Here is an 18,934-nt window from a genome sequence, read left to right as displayed (position 1 = left end):
ACTGCTGCACTCTCTCGGGTAGTACAGTCAACTCCCACAGGACTACTGCTGCACTCTCTCGGGTAGTACAGTCAACTCCCACAGGACTACTGCTGCACTCTCTAGGGTAGTACAGTCAACTCCCATAGGACTACTGCTGCACTCTCTCGGGTAGTACAGTCAACTCCCACAGGACTACTGCTGCACTCTCTCGGGTAGTACAGTCAACTCCCATAGGACTACTGCTGCACTCTCTCGGGTAGTACAGTCAACTCCCATAGGACTACTGCTGCACTCTCTCGGGTAGTACAGTCAACTCCCACAGGACTACTGCTCAGTCACTCCCATAGGACTACTGCTGCACTCTCTCGGGTAGTACAGTCAACTCCCATAGGACTACTGCTGCACTCTCTCGGGTAGTACAGTCAACTCCCATAGGACTACTGCTGCACTCTCTCGGGTAGTACAGTCAACTCCCATAGGACTACTGCTGCACTCTCTCGGGTAGTACAGTCAACTCCCATAGGACTACTGCTGCACTCTCTGGGGAACTACAGTCAACTCCCATAGGACTACTGCTGCACTCTCTCGGGTAGTACAGTCAACTCCCACAGGACTACTGCTGCACTCTCTCGGGTAGTACAGTCAACTCCCATAGGACTACTGCTGCACTCTCTCGGGTAGTACAGTCAACTCCCATAGGACTACTGCTGCACTCTCTCGGGTAGTACAGTCAACTCCCATAGGACTACTGCTGCACTCTCTCGGGTAGTACAGTCAACTCCCATAGGACTACTGCTGCACTCTCTCGGGTAGTACAGTCAACTCCCATAGGACTACTGCTGCACTCTCTCGGGTAGTACAGTCAACTCCCACAGGACTACTGCTGCACTCTCTCGGGAACTACAGTCAACTCCCATAGGACTACTGCTGCACTCTCTAGGGTAGTACAGTCAACTCCCATAGGACTACTGCTGCACTCTCTAGGGTAGTACAGTCAACTCCCATAGGACTACTGCTGCACTCTCTGGGGAACTACAGTCAACTCCCATAGGACTACTGCTGCACTCTCTCGGGTATAAGTCAACTTGGATAACTTTCTCTGGGTAGTACAGTCAACTCCCATAAACTACTGCTGCACTCTCTCGGGTAGTACAGTCAACTCCCATAGGGTAGTACAGTCAACTCCCAAGGACTACTGCTGCACACAGGCAGAAATATGCTGCACCTCTAGGGTGTATTACTGACTTCCTGCCTCTCTGTTGTGGAACACCCAGGACTACTGCTGCACTAGTGTCAGCTATTTGATTATTATTCTGCACTCTCTCTAGTACAGTCAACTCCCACAGGACTACTGCTGCAATCAACTCCCACAGGACTACTGCTGCATATGCTGCTAGTGCAGATTAAGTCAACTCCCATGGACTACTGCACTCGCTTCTCCCAGGACTACTGCTAACAGTCAAACCCATCAGGACTACTGCCACTCTCCAAAAGTACAGTCAACTCCCATGAGGACTACTGCTGCACTCTCTGGGTGTACAGTCAACTCCTGGAACTGCTGCACTCTTCTGGGAAGACTTCACTCCCATGGCTGATGCTGCACTCTCTCGGGTAGTACAGTCAGTCCCAACTCAGGACTACTGCTGCACTCTGGGTAGTACAGTCAACTCCCACAGGACTACTGCTGCACTCTCTCGGGTAGTACAGTCAACTCAACTACTGCTGCACTCTCTAGAAGACAGTCAACAAAGCCACAGTAATAAATGACTAGCTGCACTGCTCAGGAAACTCTCTCGGGAAGTCACTCCCATTGCCCTGCACTTCTGGTACAGTCAACTCCCATAGGACTACTGCAGAACTCTCAGTATTACATTACTAAGGACTACTGGAATGTAGGGTAGACAGTATACAGGATGCTGTTGCTATTGACTACATGATATCCCATTACTACTGCTGCACTACAAACGGGTAGTACAGTCAACTCCCACAGGACTACCAGCTGCACTCTCTCATTACAGTCAACTCCCATTACTACTGCTGCACTCTCTAAGTACAGTCACTCCCACAGGACTACTGCTGCACTCTCTAGGGTGCATACAAACAGGACCAGCTGCACTCTCAACTACATTACCAGCTGCTACAAACATTACCAGCTGCATACAAACATTACCAGCTGCATCACAAACTATGCTACCAGCTGCATACAAACATCCCATAGGACTAGCTGCACTCTCCAGCTGCATACAACTCCCACACCAGCTGCATACAAACATCAACTCCCATAGGACCAGCTGCACTCTCAAACAGTTACCAGGACTGCTGCACTCTCAAGTACAGTCAACTCCCATAGGACTACTGCTACCAGCTGGGTATACAAACATTACCAGGACTACTGCATACAAACATTACCAGGACTACTGCTGCACTCTCAGGGTAGGGAACTCAACTCCCATAGGACTACTGCATACAAACATTACTACTGCTGCATACAAACTCTCTCGGGTATTATAGGAGCTGCATTACCAGCTGCATACAAACTATTACCAGCTGCATACAAACATTACCAGCTGCATCTCAAACATTACCAGCTGCATACAAACATTACCAGTTGCATACAAACATTACCAGCTGCATACAAACATTACCAGCTGCATTACCAGCTGCATACAAACTACTGCTGCACTCAGCTGCACTCTCTCGGGTACAAACTCCCAGCTGCATACAAACATTACCAGCTGCACTCTCAAACAGTCAACTCCCAGCTGCAGTTGCTCCCAAACATTACCAGTACAGTGCATACAAACATTACCAGCTGCATACAAACATTACCAGCTGCACTCTCTAGGGTAGTACAGTCAACTCCCATTACCAGCTGCATACAAACATTACAGTCAACTGCCCATACTGCTGCAGTACAAACATACCAGCTGCATACAAACATTACCAGCTGCATACAAACAGTCAACTCCAGGACTGCATACAAACATTACCAGCTGCATACAAACATTACCAGCTGGACTACTGCTGCACTCTCTAGGGTACAAACATTACCAGCTGCATACAAACATTACCAGCTGCATTGTATAACTTTCTACTGGAAAGGTGGAATAAACAGTACCTCTCTTACAAAAATATGCATTACCAGCTGCATTACTGACTTCTGCATACAAACATTACCAGCTGATTATTATTCTGTAACTCTCTCACAATTACCAGCTGCTATGCAAACATTACCAGCTGCATACAAACATTACCAGCTGCCCTCCAAACATTACCAGCTGCATACAAACATTACCAGCTGCATACAAACCTTGCTTCACGCTGCATGAAACATTACCAGATGCCCAGCCAACATTACCAGGTCATCCACATGCCACAAACATTACCAGCTGGCATACAAACAAAGCCACAGTAATAAATGACCAGCCCACTGCATAAAACATTGCCAGCTGCATACAAAATTACCAGCTGGCAGAATACAAACATTACCAGTGGAATGTAAACATTACCATGCTGTTGCTATTGACTACATGATATACATTACAGAGCTGCATACAAACATTACCAGCTGCAAACAAACATTACCAGCTGCATACAAACATTACCAGCTGCATTACCTGCTGCATACAAACATTACCAGCTGCATACAAACATTACCAGCTGCATACAAACATTACCAGCTGCATTACCTGCTGCATACAAACATTACCAGCTGCATTACCAGCTGCATACAAACATTACCAGCTGCATACAAACATTACCAGCTGCATACAAACATTACCAGCTGCATACAAACATTACCAGCTGCATACAAACATTACCAGCTGCATACAAACATTACCAGCTGCATACAAACATTACCAGCTGCATACAAACATTACCAGTTGCATACAAACATTACCAGCTGCATACAAACATTACCAGTTGCATACAAACATTACCTGCTGCATACAAACATTACCAGTTGCATACAAACATTACCAGCTGCATACAAACATTACCAGCTGCATTACAAACATTACCAGCTGCATACAAACATTACCAGCTGCATTTACCAGCTGCATACAAACATTACCAGCTGCATACAAACCAACACCAACATATGCAACTCTACAAATAATAATCTATTCTCTGCCCCCTAGATACCTGGCCTCTCTCCAGCTTCTATCATCGCCTCGCAGGACAATGGACAACTGTGTGTTATGTCCTCTCTCTCTCTAAAAGGGTCTTAGATTAATTGTTATTTTCTTTTTCTCTTTACTGTTCCTGAACTTCTCTCTCTCTCTCTCTCTCTCTCTCTCTCTCTCTCTCTCTCTCTCTCTCTCTCTCTCTCTCTCTCTCTCTCTCTCTCTCTCTCTCTCTCTCTCTCTCTCTCTCTCTCTAACTCTCTCTAACTCTCTCTAACTCTAACTCTAGCCCTCTAACTGCACACTGAAATCCTTCCTAAATCCAAGGGATCCTGTGTGTTATGGGCGGCAACACACTACTGAAATCCTGCCATCGTTGCCATGAAATCCTGTGGCTTTAAGAGGCTGAACAGCTATACTACAGCTATGACCCTGACTTTGACATTGTCAGCTTCCCCACCCCTCTCTCTCTACCTCCCTCCTCAACCCCTGTCAGCTTCTTGTCAAACATTAACCCCCTAAATAAAATTAGCAAGACTGTAAATCGCTCAAGCACATGACCTCCATGTCTGCTCCTGTTGCACGCATGCACGCACGCACACACACACACACACACACACACACACACACACACACACACACACACACACACACACACACACACACACACACACACACACACACACACACACACACACACACACACACACACACACACACACACACACACACACACACACACACACACACACACACACACACACACACACACACACACAGAGCTCTCTGTATGTGGGGAGACAGAGATAATGAATAGCCCTCCTCTACCCCCTCCTGGCTCACTGTAATTAAGCCATAACCAAAGGTGATGATATTATGATTCAACACTGTATGCGTGTGTTTGTGTGTGTGTGTGTGTCAAGCAGCTATAAAGAGATAAACTGAGCCCATTGAAAGTGAGAATAATATCATGCAACCCCAGAGATTGAGGACCCCCATTAAACTAACATTATAGACCCCGATTACCCGGGTGCTGTGACAGGAGCATGAACCAGAGCTCAGGGCTGCTGCGAGGCAGACCCAGGCTCCGTTCCAATATTCACACTTACGTACCACTCAGCATTCTGATATAAGTAGTACACTACGGACGTTAGAATGGAACCAGGATCCAGAGTTTAGGGCTTCATGCCAGCTAGGCAGACCCAGGCCATGTCTGTGTGGGTGGTGATGGATTCCTAGACATAGAATTACAAGAAGGGTCAAAGCCACTCACATCACAGATATATTTCACTGGTCCAGTCTAACAATTCCAATTCTATGGTTATGGTTTACCGGAACACCGACAGCAGGTGTTCTTCTTTCCACATGACTCAGTGTCTCAGAGGAACCATCCCTCTCTCAGACTGTTTCCCTAAAAGAGGAACCATCTCTCCCTCTCACCCACAGCTTCCCCAGCAATGCCACTTTCAGCTCAACCTTCTCTCTTTTCTAAGACAAGGGCAACGCTAGGACAACAAGCTATTCTTGGAAGCAATATTTGCATTTCAAATTCCCTGGTGGTTGCTGGTTTGCCTGTTCTAAAAATAAAGTTTACTTTATTCCTTATTCCATTTTTAATATGTGACACAACAAAACTTGATTGATTGCGATTCAGAAGACAAAAAAACTGCAATGATATGATTGACTGACGTGTCATGTATAAACCACACTTGCATACCACCTGTATTGAAACCTTGTCAAAACGGTTAGGGTTAAACACCAATGGTATAATTGATTAAAGTGTCATGCATTAACCTTGTCAAAAGCCTGTCACAAGGTTTATAAAACATGGGTGATATATTGGACAGCTACAGCTGGCCACATGGGAAATAATTGCTCCTTTCTGAAAGCTGATTTGTTTATGAAACTATAGATGCTTTATCAGTCTACTTCGGGCTGTGACAGGCTGTGACAATCTACAGCAGGGATGGACAACCACATTCCATTTTGTCGGCCCATGGAGCAAGACACAAGGTGAAATTTCTAAATGTGGTTGTGTTTCAGCAGTTTACCTCCTGGTTATGTCTGTCACTGACAGTCACTTAATTAGCCATGTCAGCAAAATGTTTATTTTCTTTTTTTTACCCCTTTTCTCACCAATTTTGTGGTTTCCAATTGTTGTAGTAGCTACTATCTTGTCTCATCGCTACAACTCACGTACGGGCTCGGAAGAGACGAAGGTTGAAAGTCATGCGTCCTCAATTCCCAACCCAACCAGCCGTACTGCTTCTTAACACAGCGCACATCCAACCCGGAAGCCAGCCGCACCAATGTGTCGGAGGAAACACCGTGCACCTGGCACTGCACTGCGTCTGGCCCGCCACAGGAGTCGCTGGTGCGCAATGAGACAAGGATATCCCTACCAACCAAGCCCTCCCTAACCCGGACGACGCTAGGCCAATTGTGCGTCGCCCCACTGACCTCCCGGTTGCGGCCGGTTACGACAGAGCCTGGGCGCAAACCCAGGGACTCTGATGGTACAGCGCCCTTAACCACTGCGCCACACGGGAGGCCATGTCAGCAAAATTAAATGAGTCTACTCAGCTACCTAAACGTGTAGTAATCCCGTGACCCAGGCCCCACATGTATTTTGTTAGTCACTTTCACTCAGATAGCACCATTAACATGGAGTATGTCAATATGGCAAACTGGATAGAATTCATAGACTTGCAGGAAATTTGCAGTAAAACAGATTTTTTTTTCTTCTTTCTGCAACACGAAAAAATGTGTAGAATTCATGACATTTGTTATAAAATTACAACGTTTTCTCTAGGCCCCATGGCAAAATGTGTAGAATTCATGACATTTGTTATAAAATTGCGACATTTTCTCTAGAACCCATGGCAAAATGTGCAGAATTCATGACATGTGTTATAAAAATACAAATTTTTCTCTAGACCCCATGGCAAAATGTGTAGAATTCCTGACATTTGTTATAAAAATACAAAATTTTCTCTAGGCCCCATGGCAAAATGTATAGAATTCCTGACATTTGTTATAAAAATACAAAATTTTCTCTAGGCCCCATGGCAAAATGTGTAGAATTCCTGACATTTGTTATAAAATTGCAAAATGTTCTCTAGGCCCCATGGCAAAATGTATAGAATTCATGACATTTGTTATAAAATTGCAACATTTTCCCTTGGTCCCATGGCAACATGTTTAGAATTCATGACATTTGTTATAAAATTGCAACATTTTCTCTAGACCCCATGGCAAAATGTGTAGAATTGCAGGAAATTAACTTTAAAATGTACTTTCTTCTCTCCGCCGTCACGACGGGGGGGCCAGTAAAATGATTTGCCCGCGAGGTGTTTAGGCCCACCAAAAGACGAAAACTGGCCCTGGCTTCTGGTAGGAGAGTTTAGTTAAGAGAGTTAAGTAGTTTAACTGCACAAGTGGATTGATTGCACAAATCAGTTGACTGCATGCGTGGGTACGCAGACCAGCGAGCCACTGGGGCCCCTCATATTTTGTGGCCCCACACCCACATCAAAGTTGCCCATCCCTGGTCTACGGCAACAGCCGGAACGATTTATTGTGAGTAACAAGTCACTTCAGAACAGAAAAGATAGTTGCTGATTAAAAAACATGATTTATGCTCCTCTCTTAGTGTTCTTAACTCAGCCATCAGTTCATTTATCATTCAGGTCAGATGTTTTTTCGATATATAAATCTAATTAAAAGGTTCAACGGAATATGCCCATTTATTCCACATGACCAAAGTAGAGATTTATAGCTGTAGGACAAAACATAGCTTGCCTTGCATATAATATACCGTCATTATCAGTGATGCTCTCAGGAAAAAGTATCTAGGTCTGTGCTTTACCTAGAAACCTACAATCTGCTCTGTCCTATGTTGAAGTACGTACAGTATATCGTTTATTGTGTGTGCCAAACACCAAGACATATGGACATGTGTTCGGCCATCACTCATCCCCAAACTAAAGCCTTATGTTTTGTTCTCTCATGTAACAGAGTCCACGTGAACAATATAAGCAATTATTCACAACGTGTTGGCACTCTATTCCCTATGTAGTGCACTACTTTTGACAAGGGCCCATAGGATACCATTTGGGACATACAAAAAAGTGATTGACAGGAAAATACACTGGTCCAAGTCACTGAAAATCATCTCTTTCTCCCTGTTCCTGGCATGAGAATGCACATGCACAACGTCTTCTAGTGAATGAAACAGCATTCACAATGTGAGGATGAAATGTTTTTGAGTTAGCAGGCTGGCTGTATGAATTAGAGGAAAACCCAGATGCCAGGAATATTTAGTCCAGTGGGCCACACACACTATGCACTGTAATAGAAACACCCCATTGAGTGGAAGGGGTGATGCATGCTTTACAGGAAATGTCAATGAATGGACTAATTCAAAAAGTTACAAAACAGTAACAAAGGCAACAAAAAAATCCACAAAGTTACACTGGAACAGATAAGTCTACCACTTGGCTCGTGCAAATCATTAGATAGATAGGCTGCAAGGACACAACTCTCCAAAAACAAAGGCTGAGACACAGACTCACAATCAAAGCAGCACAGGCACTGTTCAGACAAGCTTCACGTATTCATTTTAATAACCCAAATAGAAGAACTCAAGGGCACATTGTATTGACTGGAATAAAGAACCGTCACAATGACCTATGAGAGAACAAGCCTTGGTTCTTGATTGTATTCAAAGGAATAAAGATCAGTCACGGATCAGTCAGTAGAATACAGAATGGTATAAAGATCAGTCACGGATCAGTCAGGGGGAATACAGAATGGAATAAAGATCAGTCACGGATCAGTCAGTAGAATACAGAATGGAATAAAGATCAGTCACGGATCAGTCAGTAGAATACAGAATGGAATAAAGATCAGTCACGGATCAGTCAGTAGAATACAGAATGGAATATAGATCAGTCACGGATCAGTCAGTAGAATACAGAATGGGATAAAGATCAGTCACGGATCAGTCAGTAGAATACAGAATGGAATATAGATCAGTCACGGATCAGTCAGTAGAATACAGAATGGAATAAAGATCAGTCACGGATCAGTCAGTAGAATACAGAATGGAATAAAGATCAGTCACGGATCAGTCAGTAGAATACAGAATGGAATAAAGATCAGTCACGGATCAGTCAGTAGAATACAGAATGGAATAAAGATCAGTCACGGATCAGTCAGTAGAATACAGAATGGAATATAGATCAGTCACGGATCAGTCAGTAGAATACAGAATGGAATAAAGATCAGTCACGGATCAGTCAGTAGAATACAGAATGGAATAAAGATCAGTCACGGATCAGTCAGTAGAATACAGAATGGAATAACGATCAGTCACGGATCAGTCAGGGGGAATACAGAATGGAATAAAGATCAGTCAGGGATCAGTCAATAGAATACGGAATGGAATAAAGATCTGTCAGGGATCAGTCAATAGAATACGGAATGGAATAAAGATCAGTCAGGGATCAGTCAATAGAATACAGAATGGAATAAAGATCAGTCAATAGAATACGGAACAATAACCTCTTGGATCTCAATTCTGTTTTCTTCATAAAAGCAACGAGGGATGATACACCAGAATGAACGAAGCGAGGGAGTGAAAGGAGGGGTACACCAGAAAAGGAAAGATGAGTGTTCTGTGTTTCCATCATGGGTCAGTACACAACATCCTCTACACATTCCTGTCTGGTGGATCGATTGGAGTTGGTCACGCATTCCCCCACAGACCAGCTGAGGGATGTCTTACAGCTGTCCTATTGGTCCTGGTATATAGGACACTACTGTTGACCAGAGTCCTATTTGTCTTGGTATATAGGACACTACTGTTGACCAGAGTCCTATTGGTCCTGGTATATAGGACACTACTGTTGACCAGAGTCCTATTGGTCCTGGTATATAGTACACTACTGTTGATCAGAGTCCTATTTGTCTTGGTATATAGTACACTACTGTTGACCAGAGTCCTATTGGTCCTGGTATATAGGACACTACTGTTGACCAGAGTCCTATTGGTCCTGGTATATAGTACACTACTGTTGATCAGAGTCCTATTTGTCTTGGCATATAGTACACTACTGTTGACCAGAGTCCTATTGGTCCTGGTATATAGGACACTACTGTTGACCAGAGTCCTATTGGTCCTGGTATATAGTACACTACTGTTGATCAGAGTCCTATTTGTCTTGGTATATAGGACACTACTGTTGACCAGAGTCGTATTGGTCCTGGTATATAGTACACTACTGTTGATCAGAGTCCTATTGGTCCTGGTATATAGGACACTACTGTTGACCAGAGTCCTATTGGTCCTGGTATATAGTACACTACTGTTGATCAGAGTCCTATTTGTCTTGGTATATAGTACACTACTGTTGACCAGAGTCCTATTGGTCCTGGTACATAGTACACTACTGTTGACCAGAGTCCTATTTGTCCTGGTATATAGTACACTACTGTTGACAAGAGCCATATTGGTCCTGTTCAAAAGTAGTGTAACGATGTAGGGAATCGGGGGCCATTTGGGACACAGATCGTGCTTAGAAATGATTTTTTCCCAGGACTCCCTTAACTCCCTTTTCCTTTGTGTACTCTCTAGTCTCTAGTCAAGGCCATAACCGACTGCAGCTTCAGGGTCTGCAAGCTCAAAGTCCACAGTTTGTGTGTGTGTCTCACTCAAAGAGCCACTGAGCTCTGGGAAGAATGTCTAGGGTCATCAAAGAAACAACTAGTACCCAAACAAAGACTCCCAAATGGAACACTATACTCTACATAGTGCACGACCTTTGATCAGGGCTCATAGGGCTCTGCCCAAAATTAGTACACTATGTAGTGGGGTTGGAACCGAAATGATTATCCAAACGCTCTGTTCCGAAGAGAACCCCATATTTCTTCTGTTCCGAAGAGAACCCCATATTTCTTCTGTTCCGAAGAGAACCCCATATTTCTTCTGTTCCGAAGAGAACCCCATATTTCTTCTGTTCCGTTCCGAAGTTCCGAACCGGTTCTGAACAGGTTCAAACAACAACAACAAGTAACAGTTCATATAGTTCCTTTTCGCATATATTTTTTTAACCTGTGAAATCAATGGTATTGTTATATTAATCTCATTAATTTACTCCACCAATTAGCACGGATAGAAAAGCTTTCTTTGGAGTAGTGTTTGATTGGTCAGATAAGTGCATGGGCGAGATACATCTGAAATTTCACAGCTGGGTAGAGAGTGAGCGAGAGAGGTGGACATGGAGCGTTCTGAATTACAGAAATATATACTAGACTTTAGGAATATTTTTGGATCTAGAAATATATATTTTTTTACCAGTTCTCAAGATAAGAAAAAAAACAAATCTGTTTCCTGGAAAACACGATAGATCAGTTTCATTCCCGGTTCTGTTTCTATTCTTTAAAAAAAAAAATCTGTTCCCTGAACTGGTTCCAACCACTGCTATGTGGGGAATAGGGTGAGAAACCCCAATTGGGACGAACCCAGCCACTGCATAAGTGAATGACTCACCAGCTGTGCAACATCAAAATATTTCCCACTGAGTGTCACTTCAAAACTACAAAGGGCTGTTGTTATGATGTGGTAGAAAGATATACTGCTAGCAAGGAGAGAAACATGGAATCTGACATTTAGAGGTCAGAATATTTATAAGAGACCACTGACACAATGTGTATTATGTCTAACAAAATTTTTTTTTTGATAAAAATAAGATGTGGGTATTTCTTTGCAGTGAAGGGAGATTGGACATTTCCAGCAGAGCAGATTTGATTGAATTTGTAACGTCTTTATAATCCACAGAGACCCACACAAAACAATGACGAGAGTGAATGTTGCTAACACTCTCGATCCATCTCAGAAAATAACAAAAGTCGCCTGTGTTCGATGTGTTTACTGAGCTGTGACGGCGAGGGACAGCAAGTGTTCCCAAACACTTTAAATTTTTTGGGAGGTGTGATTATAATGGATTCTGTCACAATGTCACCCTATTGTCATTTTCATCACGACGTGCCCTTGAATTAAGGTCTTTCCGGTGAATAGTATGTCTGGATTTGCTCTGGCTTTTGCGTAAGATTAAAAGCAGCTCTATTTCTTTGTCTTACCTGCAGAGACCTCAAACAGGAATTTCCCCCCCTCGTCACCATTGCTGGGATGCTCAGTGACTCTGTTTCCAGGTAACAGAATGGTCCCCTAGAGAAAAAGGAAGACAGAGGAAAGTAAGAGGTAAAGTTTCAACACGCAAACCAATAACTACTGTTGTTTCAGACTTAACCCAATACACACAGTTGTTTCAGACTTAACCCAATACACACAGTTGTTTCAGACTTAACCCAATACACACAGTTGTTTCAGACTTAACCCAATACACACAGTTGTTTCAGACTTAACCCAATACACACAGTTGTTTCAGACTTAACCCAATACACACAGTTGTTTCAGACTTAACCCAATACACACAGTTGTTTCAGACTTAACCCAATTGTTTCAGACTTAACCCAATACAGTTGTTTCAGACTTAACCCAATACACACAGTTGTTTCAGACTTAACCCAATACACACAGTTGTTTCAGACTTAACCCAATACACACAGTTGTTTCAGACTTAACCCAATACACACAGTTGTTTCAGACTTAACCCAATACACACAGTTGTTTCAGACTTAACCCAATACACACAGTTGTTTCAGACTTAACCCAATACACACAGTTGTTTCAGACTTAACCCAATACACACAGTTGTTTCAGACTTAACCCAATACACACAGTTGTTTCAGACTTAACCCAATACACACAGTTGTTTCAGACTTAACCCAATACACACAGTTGTTTCAGACTTAACCCAATACACACAGTTGTTTCAGACTTAACGTAATACCTACTGTGTTCATTCAGTAGATTAATTTAAAATAAGTCAATCAACACTCATCAAACTCATTACAATTATGTTGTGTTGTCTGCTGATCAGCGGTGTAAAGTACTTAAGTAAAAAATACTTTAAAGTACTACTTAAGTAGTTTTTTAGGTATCTCCATTTTACTTTACTGTTTATATTTTGATAAATTTGACTTTTACTTCACTACATTCCTATACACCCAAAAGTACTCGTTACATTTTGAATGCTTAGCAGGACAGAAAATATTCAAATTCGCACACTTATCAAGAGAACATCGCTGCTTAACCCTACTAGCTCTGATCTGGCAGACTCACTAAACACAAATGCTTTGTTTGTAAATTATGTCTGAGTGTTGGAGTGTGATCCATAGAGATATCACTACCGTAGTGATCCATAAAGATATCACTACTGTAGTGATCCAGAGAGATATCACTACTGTAATGATCCATAGAGATATCACTACTGTAATGATCCATAGAGATATCACTACTGTAATGATCCATAGAGATATCACTACTGTAGTGATCCATAGAGATATCACTACTGTAGTGATCCAGAGAGATATCACTACTGTAATGATCCATAGAGATATCACTACTGTAATGATCCATAGAGATATCACTACTGTAATGATCCATAGAGATATCACTACTGTAGTGATCCATAGAGATATCACTACTGTAGTGATCCAGAGAGATATCACTACTGTAATGATCCATAGAGATATCACTACTGTAATGATCCATAGAGATATCACTACTGTAATGATCCATAGATATATCACTACTGTAATGATCCATAGATATATCACTACTGTAGTGATCCAGAGAGATATCACTACTGTAATGATCCATAGAGATATCACTACTGTAATGATCCATAGAGATATCACTACTGTAATGATCCATAGAGATATCACTACTGTAATGATCCATAGATATATCACTACTGTAATGATCCATAGAGATATCACTACTGTAATGATCCATAGAGATATCACTACTGTAATGATCCATAGAGATATCACTACTGTAATGATCCATAGAGATATCACTACTGTAATGATCCATGGAGGTATCACTACTGTAATGATCCATAGAGATATCACTACTGTAGTGATCCAGAGAGATATCACTACTGTAATGATCCAGAGAGATATCACTACTGTAATGATCCATAGAGATAATAATAATAATATATGCCATTTAGCAGACGCTTTTATCCAAAGCGACTTACAGTCATGTGTGCATACATTCTACGTATGGGTGGTCCCGGGGATTGAACCCACTTCCCTGGCGTTACAAGCGCCATGCTCTACCAACTGAGCTACAGGACCATATCACTACTGTAATGATCCATAGAGATATCACTACTGTAATGATCCATAGAGATATCACTACTGTAGTGATCCAGAGAGATATCACTACTGTAATGATCCATAGAGATATCACTACTGTAATGATCCAGAGAGATATCACTACAGTAATGATCCATAGAGATATCACTACTGTAATGATCCATAGAGATATCACAACTGTAATGATCCATAGAGATATCACAACTGTAATGATCCATAGAGATATCACTACTGTAGTGATCCAGAGAGATATCACTACTGTAGTGATCCATAGAGATATCACTACTGTAATGATCCATAGAGATATCACTACTGTAGTGATCCAGAGAGATATCACTACTGTAGTGATCCATTGAGATATCACTACTGTAATGATCCATAGAGATATCACTACTGTAGTGATCCAGAGAGATATCACTACTGTAATGATCCATAGAGATATCACAACTGTAATGATCCAGAGAGATATCACTACTGTAGTGATCCAGAGAGATATCACTACTGTAATGATCCAGAGAGATATCACTACTGTAATGATCCATAGAGATATCACTACTGTAATGAGCCATAGAGATATCACTACTGTAGTGATCCAGAGAGATATCACTACTGTAATGATCCATAGAGATATCACTACTGTAATGATCCATAGAGATATCAGTACTGTTGTGATCCATAAAGATACTATATATGTAGGCACTGCAATATACAGTAGTTTAAGTCTTTACTGAAGACTCATCTCTTCAGTGGGTAATATGATTGAGTGTAGTCTGGCCCAGTAGTGGGAAGGTGAACGGAAAGGCTCTGGAGCAACGAACCGCCCTTGCTGTCTCTGCCTGGCCGGTTCCCCACTTTCCACTGGGATTCTCTGCCTCTAACCCTATTACAGGGGCTGAGTCACTGGCTTACTGGGGCTCTTTCATACCGTCCCTAGGAGGGGTGCGTCACTTGAGTGGGTTGAGTCACTGATGTGATCTTCCTGTCTGGTTTGGCGCCCCCTCTTGGGTTGTGCCGTGGCAGAGATCTTTGTGGGCTATATTCGGCCTTGTCTCAGGATGGTAAGTTGGTGGTTGAAGATATCCCTCTAGTAGTGTGGGCTGTGCTTTGGCAAAGTGGGTGGGGTTATATCCTTCCTATTTGGCCCTGTCCGGGGGTGTCCTCGGATGGGGCCACAGTGTCTCCTGACCCCTCCTGTCTCAGCCTCCAGTATTTATGCTGCAGTAGTTTATGTGTTGGGGGGCTAGAGTCAGTTTGTTATATCTGGAATACTTCTCCTGTCCTATTCGGTGTCCTGTGTGAATTTAAGTGTGCTCTCTCTAATTCTCTCTTTCTCTCTTTCTTTCTCTCTCTCAGAGGACCTGAGCCCTAGGACCATGTCTCAGGACTACCTGACATGATGACTCCTTGCTGTCCCCAGTCCACCTAGGCGTGCTGCTGCTCCAGTTTCAACTGTTCTGCCTTATTATTATTTGACCATGCTGGTCATTTATGAACATTTGAACATCTTGGCCATGTTCTGTTATAATCTCCACCCGGCACAGCCAGAAGAGGACTGGCCACCCCTCATAGCCTGGTTCCTCTCTAGGTTTCTTCCTAGGTTTTGGCCTTTCTAGGGAGTTTTTCCTAGCCACCGTGCTTCTACACCTGCATTGCTTGCTGTTTGGGGTTTTAGGCTGGGTTTCTGTACAGCACTTTGAGATATCAGCTGATGTACGAAGGGCTATATAAATACATTTGATTTGATTTGAGTGATGTTTGTGCAAACTGCAAACCTGGCAACTTTACAAACGATCTGCCCTGGTGTGAGAGCATTAGTTCTGGACTCAGCATGACTTCAGAATAATTATCATAAAAAAATATGCTTATATCAAAAGACTGTAAAAAAAATATATATATATTCAGGGATGCTTAAATTAATAAAGAAATAATCTTATATCACTGAAGTATTTCTTAAAGCTTGCATCTCAAACTGCACCCTAGTCGTACACTATTTTGACCAGAACCCATAGGGATCCCATACTATGTAGGGAATAGGGTGCCTTTTGGGGCGTTACCCTGGATTCTGGTCAAGGCGGTGTTGTCAGCAACTCTGGCGATCTGGAGAATGTTCTGTCTCCCTGGAGGTTCTGGATGAAAGAGCTGAACAGGTATTAAACATGAGAAAGTGGCTGTGGCTGGTGTATTACGGAGTGCGTGTGTGTGTTTGTGTGAGAGAGATTATGTGTGTGTGTGTGTGTGTGTGTGTGTGTGTGTGTGTGTGTGTGTGTGTGTGTGTGTGCGTGCGTGCGTGTGTGCGTGCGTGTGTATGGTCTGTGTATGGTGTGTATGCACAATGCTAGCCCTCCAGGACATCTACAGGCGTGGCCAAAAGTTTTGAGAATGACACAAATATTAATTTTCACAAAGTCTGCTGTCTCAGTTTGTATGATGGTAATTTGCATATACTCCAGAATGTTCTGAAGTGTGATCAGATGAATTTCAATTGATTGCAAAGTCCCTCTTTGCCATTCAAATGAACTGGATCCCCCAAAAAACATTTCCACTGCATTTCAGCCCTGCCACAAAAGGACCAGCTGACATCATGTCAGTGATCCAACCGTTAAACACAGGTGTGAGTGTTGACGAGGACAAGGCTGGAGATCACTCTGTCATGCTGATTGAGTTTGAATAACAGACTCGAAGCTTCAAAAGGAGGGTGGTGCTTGGAATCATTGTTCTTCCTCTGTCAATCATGGTTACCTGCAAGGAAACATGTGCCGTCATCATTGCTTTGCACAAAAAGGGCTTCACAGGCAAGGATATTGCTGCCAGTAAGATTGCACCTAAATCAACCATTTATCGGATCATCAAGAACTTCAAGGAGAGCGGTTCAATTGTTGTGAAGAAGGCTTCAGGGCCCCCAAGAAAGTCTAGCAAGCATCAGGACCGTCTCCTAAAGTTGATTCAGCTGCGGGATCGGGGCACCACCAGTACAGAGCTTGGTCAGGAACGGCAGCAGGCAGGTGAGTGAATCTGTGAGGCGTGAGGCAAAGACTTCTGGAGGATGGCCTGGTGTCAAGAAGGGCAGCAAAGAAGCCATTTCTCTCCAGGAAAAACATCAGGGACAGACTGATATTCTGCACAAGGTACAGGGATTGGACTGCTGAGGACTGGGGTAGTCATTTTCTCTGATGAATCCCCTTTCCGATTGTTTGGGGCATCCTGAAAAAAAGCTTGTCCGGAGAAGACAAGGTGAGCGCAACCATCAGTCCTGTCATGCCAACAGTAAAGCATCCTGAGACCATTCATGTGTGGGGTTGCTTCTCAGCCAAGGGAGTGGGCTCACTCACAATTTTGCCTAAGAACACAACCATGAATAAAGAATGGTACCAACACATCCTCCGAGAGCAACTTCTCCCAACCATCCAGGAACAGTTTGGTGACGAACAATGCCTTTTCCAGACCTTAATCCCATTGAGAAAGTGTGGTCAATCGTCAAAAGGCGGATGGACAAACAAAACCCCACAAATTCTGACAAACTCCAAGCATTGATTATGCATGAATGGGCTGCCATCAGTCAGGATGTGGCCCAGAAGTTAATTGACAGCATGCCAGGGTGGATTGCAGAGGTCTTGAAAAAGAAGGGTCAACACTGCAAATATTGACTCTTCGCATCAACTTCATCTAATTGTCAATAAAAGCCTTTGACACTTATGAAACTACTGCTGTACACACATGTTCTATTCATACTGTCTATACTGTCTATACACGCCATCCTATATAACTACTGTCTATACACACCATCCTATATAACTATATAACTACTGTTTATACTGTCTATACACACCATCCTATATAACTACTGTCTGTACTGTCTATACACACCATGCTATATAACTATATAACTACTGTCTATACTGTCTATACACACCATCCTATATAACTACTGTCTGTACTGTCTATACACACCATCCTATATAACTACTGTCTGTACTGTCTATACACACCATGCTATATAACTAAATCAAATCAAATCAAATGTATTTATATAGCCCTTCTTACATCAGCTGATATCTCAAAGTGCTGTATAGAAACCCAGCCTAAAACCCTAAACAGCAAGCAATGCAGGTGTAGAAGCACGGTGGTTAGGAAAAACTCCCTAGAAAGGCCAAAACCTAGGAAGAAACCTAGAGAGGAACCAGGCTATGAGGGGTGGCCAGTCCTCTTCTGGCTGTGCCGGGTGGAGATTATAACAGAACATGGCCAAGATGTTCAAATGTTCATAAATGACCAGCATGGTCAAATAATAATAATCACAATAGTTGTCGAGGTTGCAACAAGTCAGCACCTCAGGAGTAAATGTCAGTTGGCTTTTCATAGCCGATCATTAAGAGTATCTCTACCGCTCCTTCTGTCTCCTGCTGTCTATACTATCTATACACACCATCCTATATAACTACTGTCTATACTGTCTATACACACCATCCTAAATAACTACAGTCTATTCTGTCTATACACACCATCCTATATAACTACTGTCTATACTGTCTATACAC

The 18,934-nt window shown here is 42.8% G+C and overlaps 1 protein-coding gene across 1 annotated transcript in view; it reads right to left on the bottom strand.

The window, feature by feature from the left end:
• arhgap24 (Rho GTPase activating protein 24) overlaps window positions 1-18,934 on the bottom strand; it is a 253,952-nt gene that overhangs the window by 143,845 nt on the left and 91,173 nt on the right. Inside the window, exon 3 of the mRNA XM_046305173.1 lies at window positions 12,252-12,339. Within this exon, the coding sequence (XP_046161129.1) occupies window positions 12,252-12,339 (88 nt within the window). The remainder of the gene's footprint in view (window positions 1-12,251; window positions 12,340-18,934) is intronic.

The sequence above is a fragment of the Oncorhynchus gorbuscha genome, linkage group LG16 (assembly GCF_021184085.1).
Source record: "Oncorhynchus gorbuscha isolate QuinsamMale2020 ecotype Even-year linkage group LG16, OgorEven_v1.0, whole genome shotgun sequence".
NCBI lineage: Eukaryota > Metazoa > Chordata > Actinopteri > Salmoniformes > Salmonidae > Oncorhynchus > Oncorhynchus gorbuscha.
The sequence above is the reverse complement of the archived record's forward strand: the minus strand, read 5'-3'. Positions and strand labels throughout refer to the sequence as shown.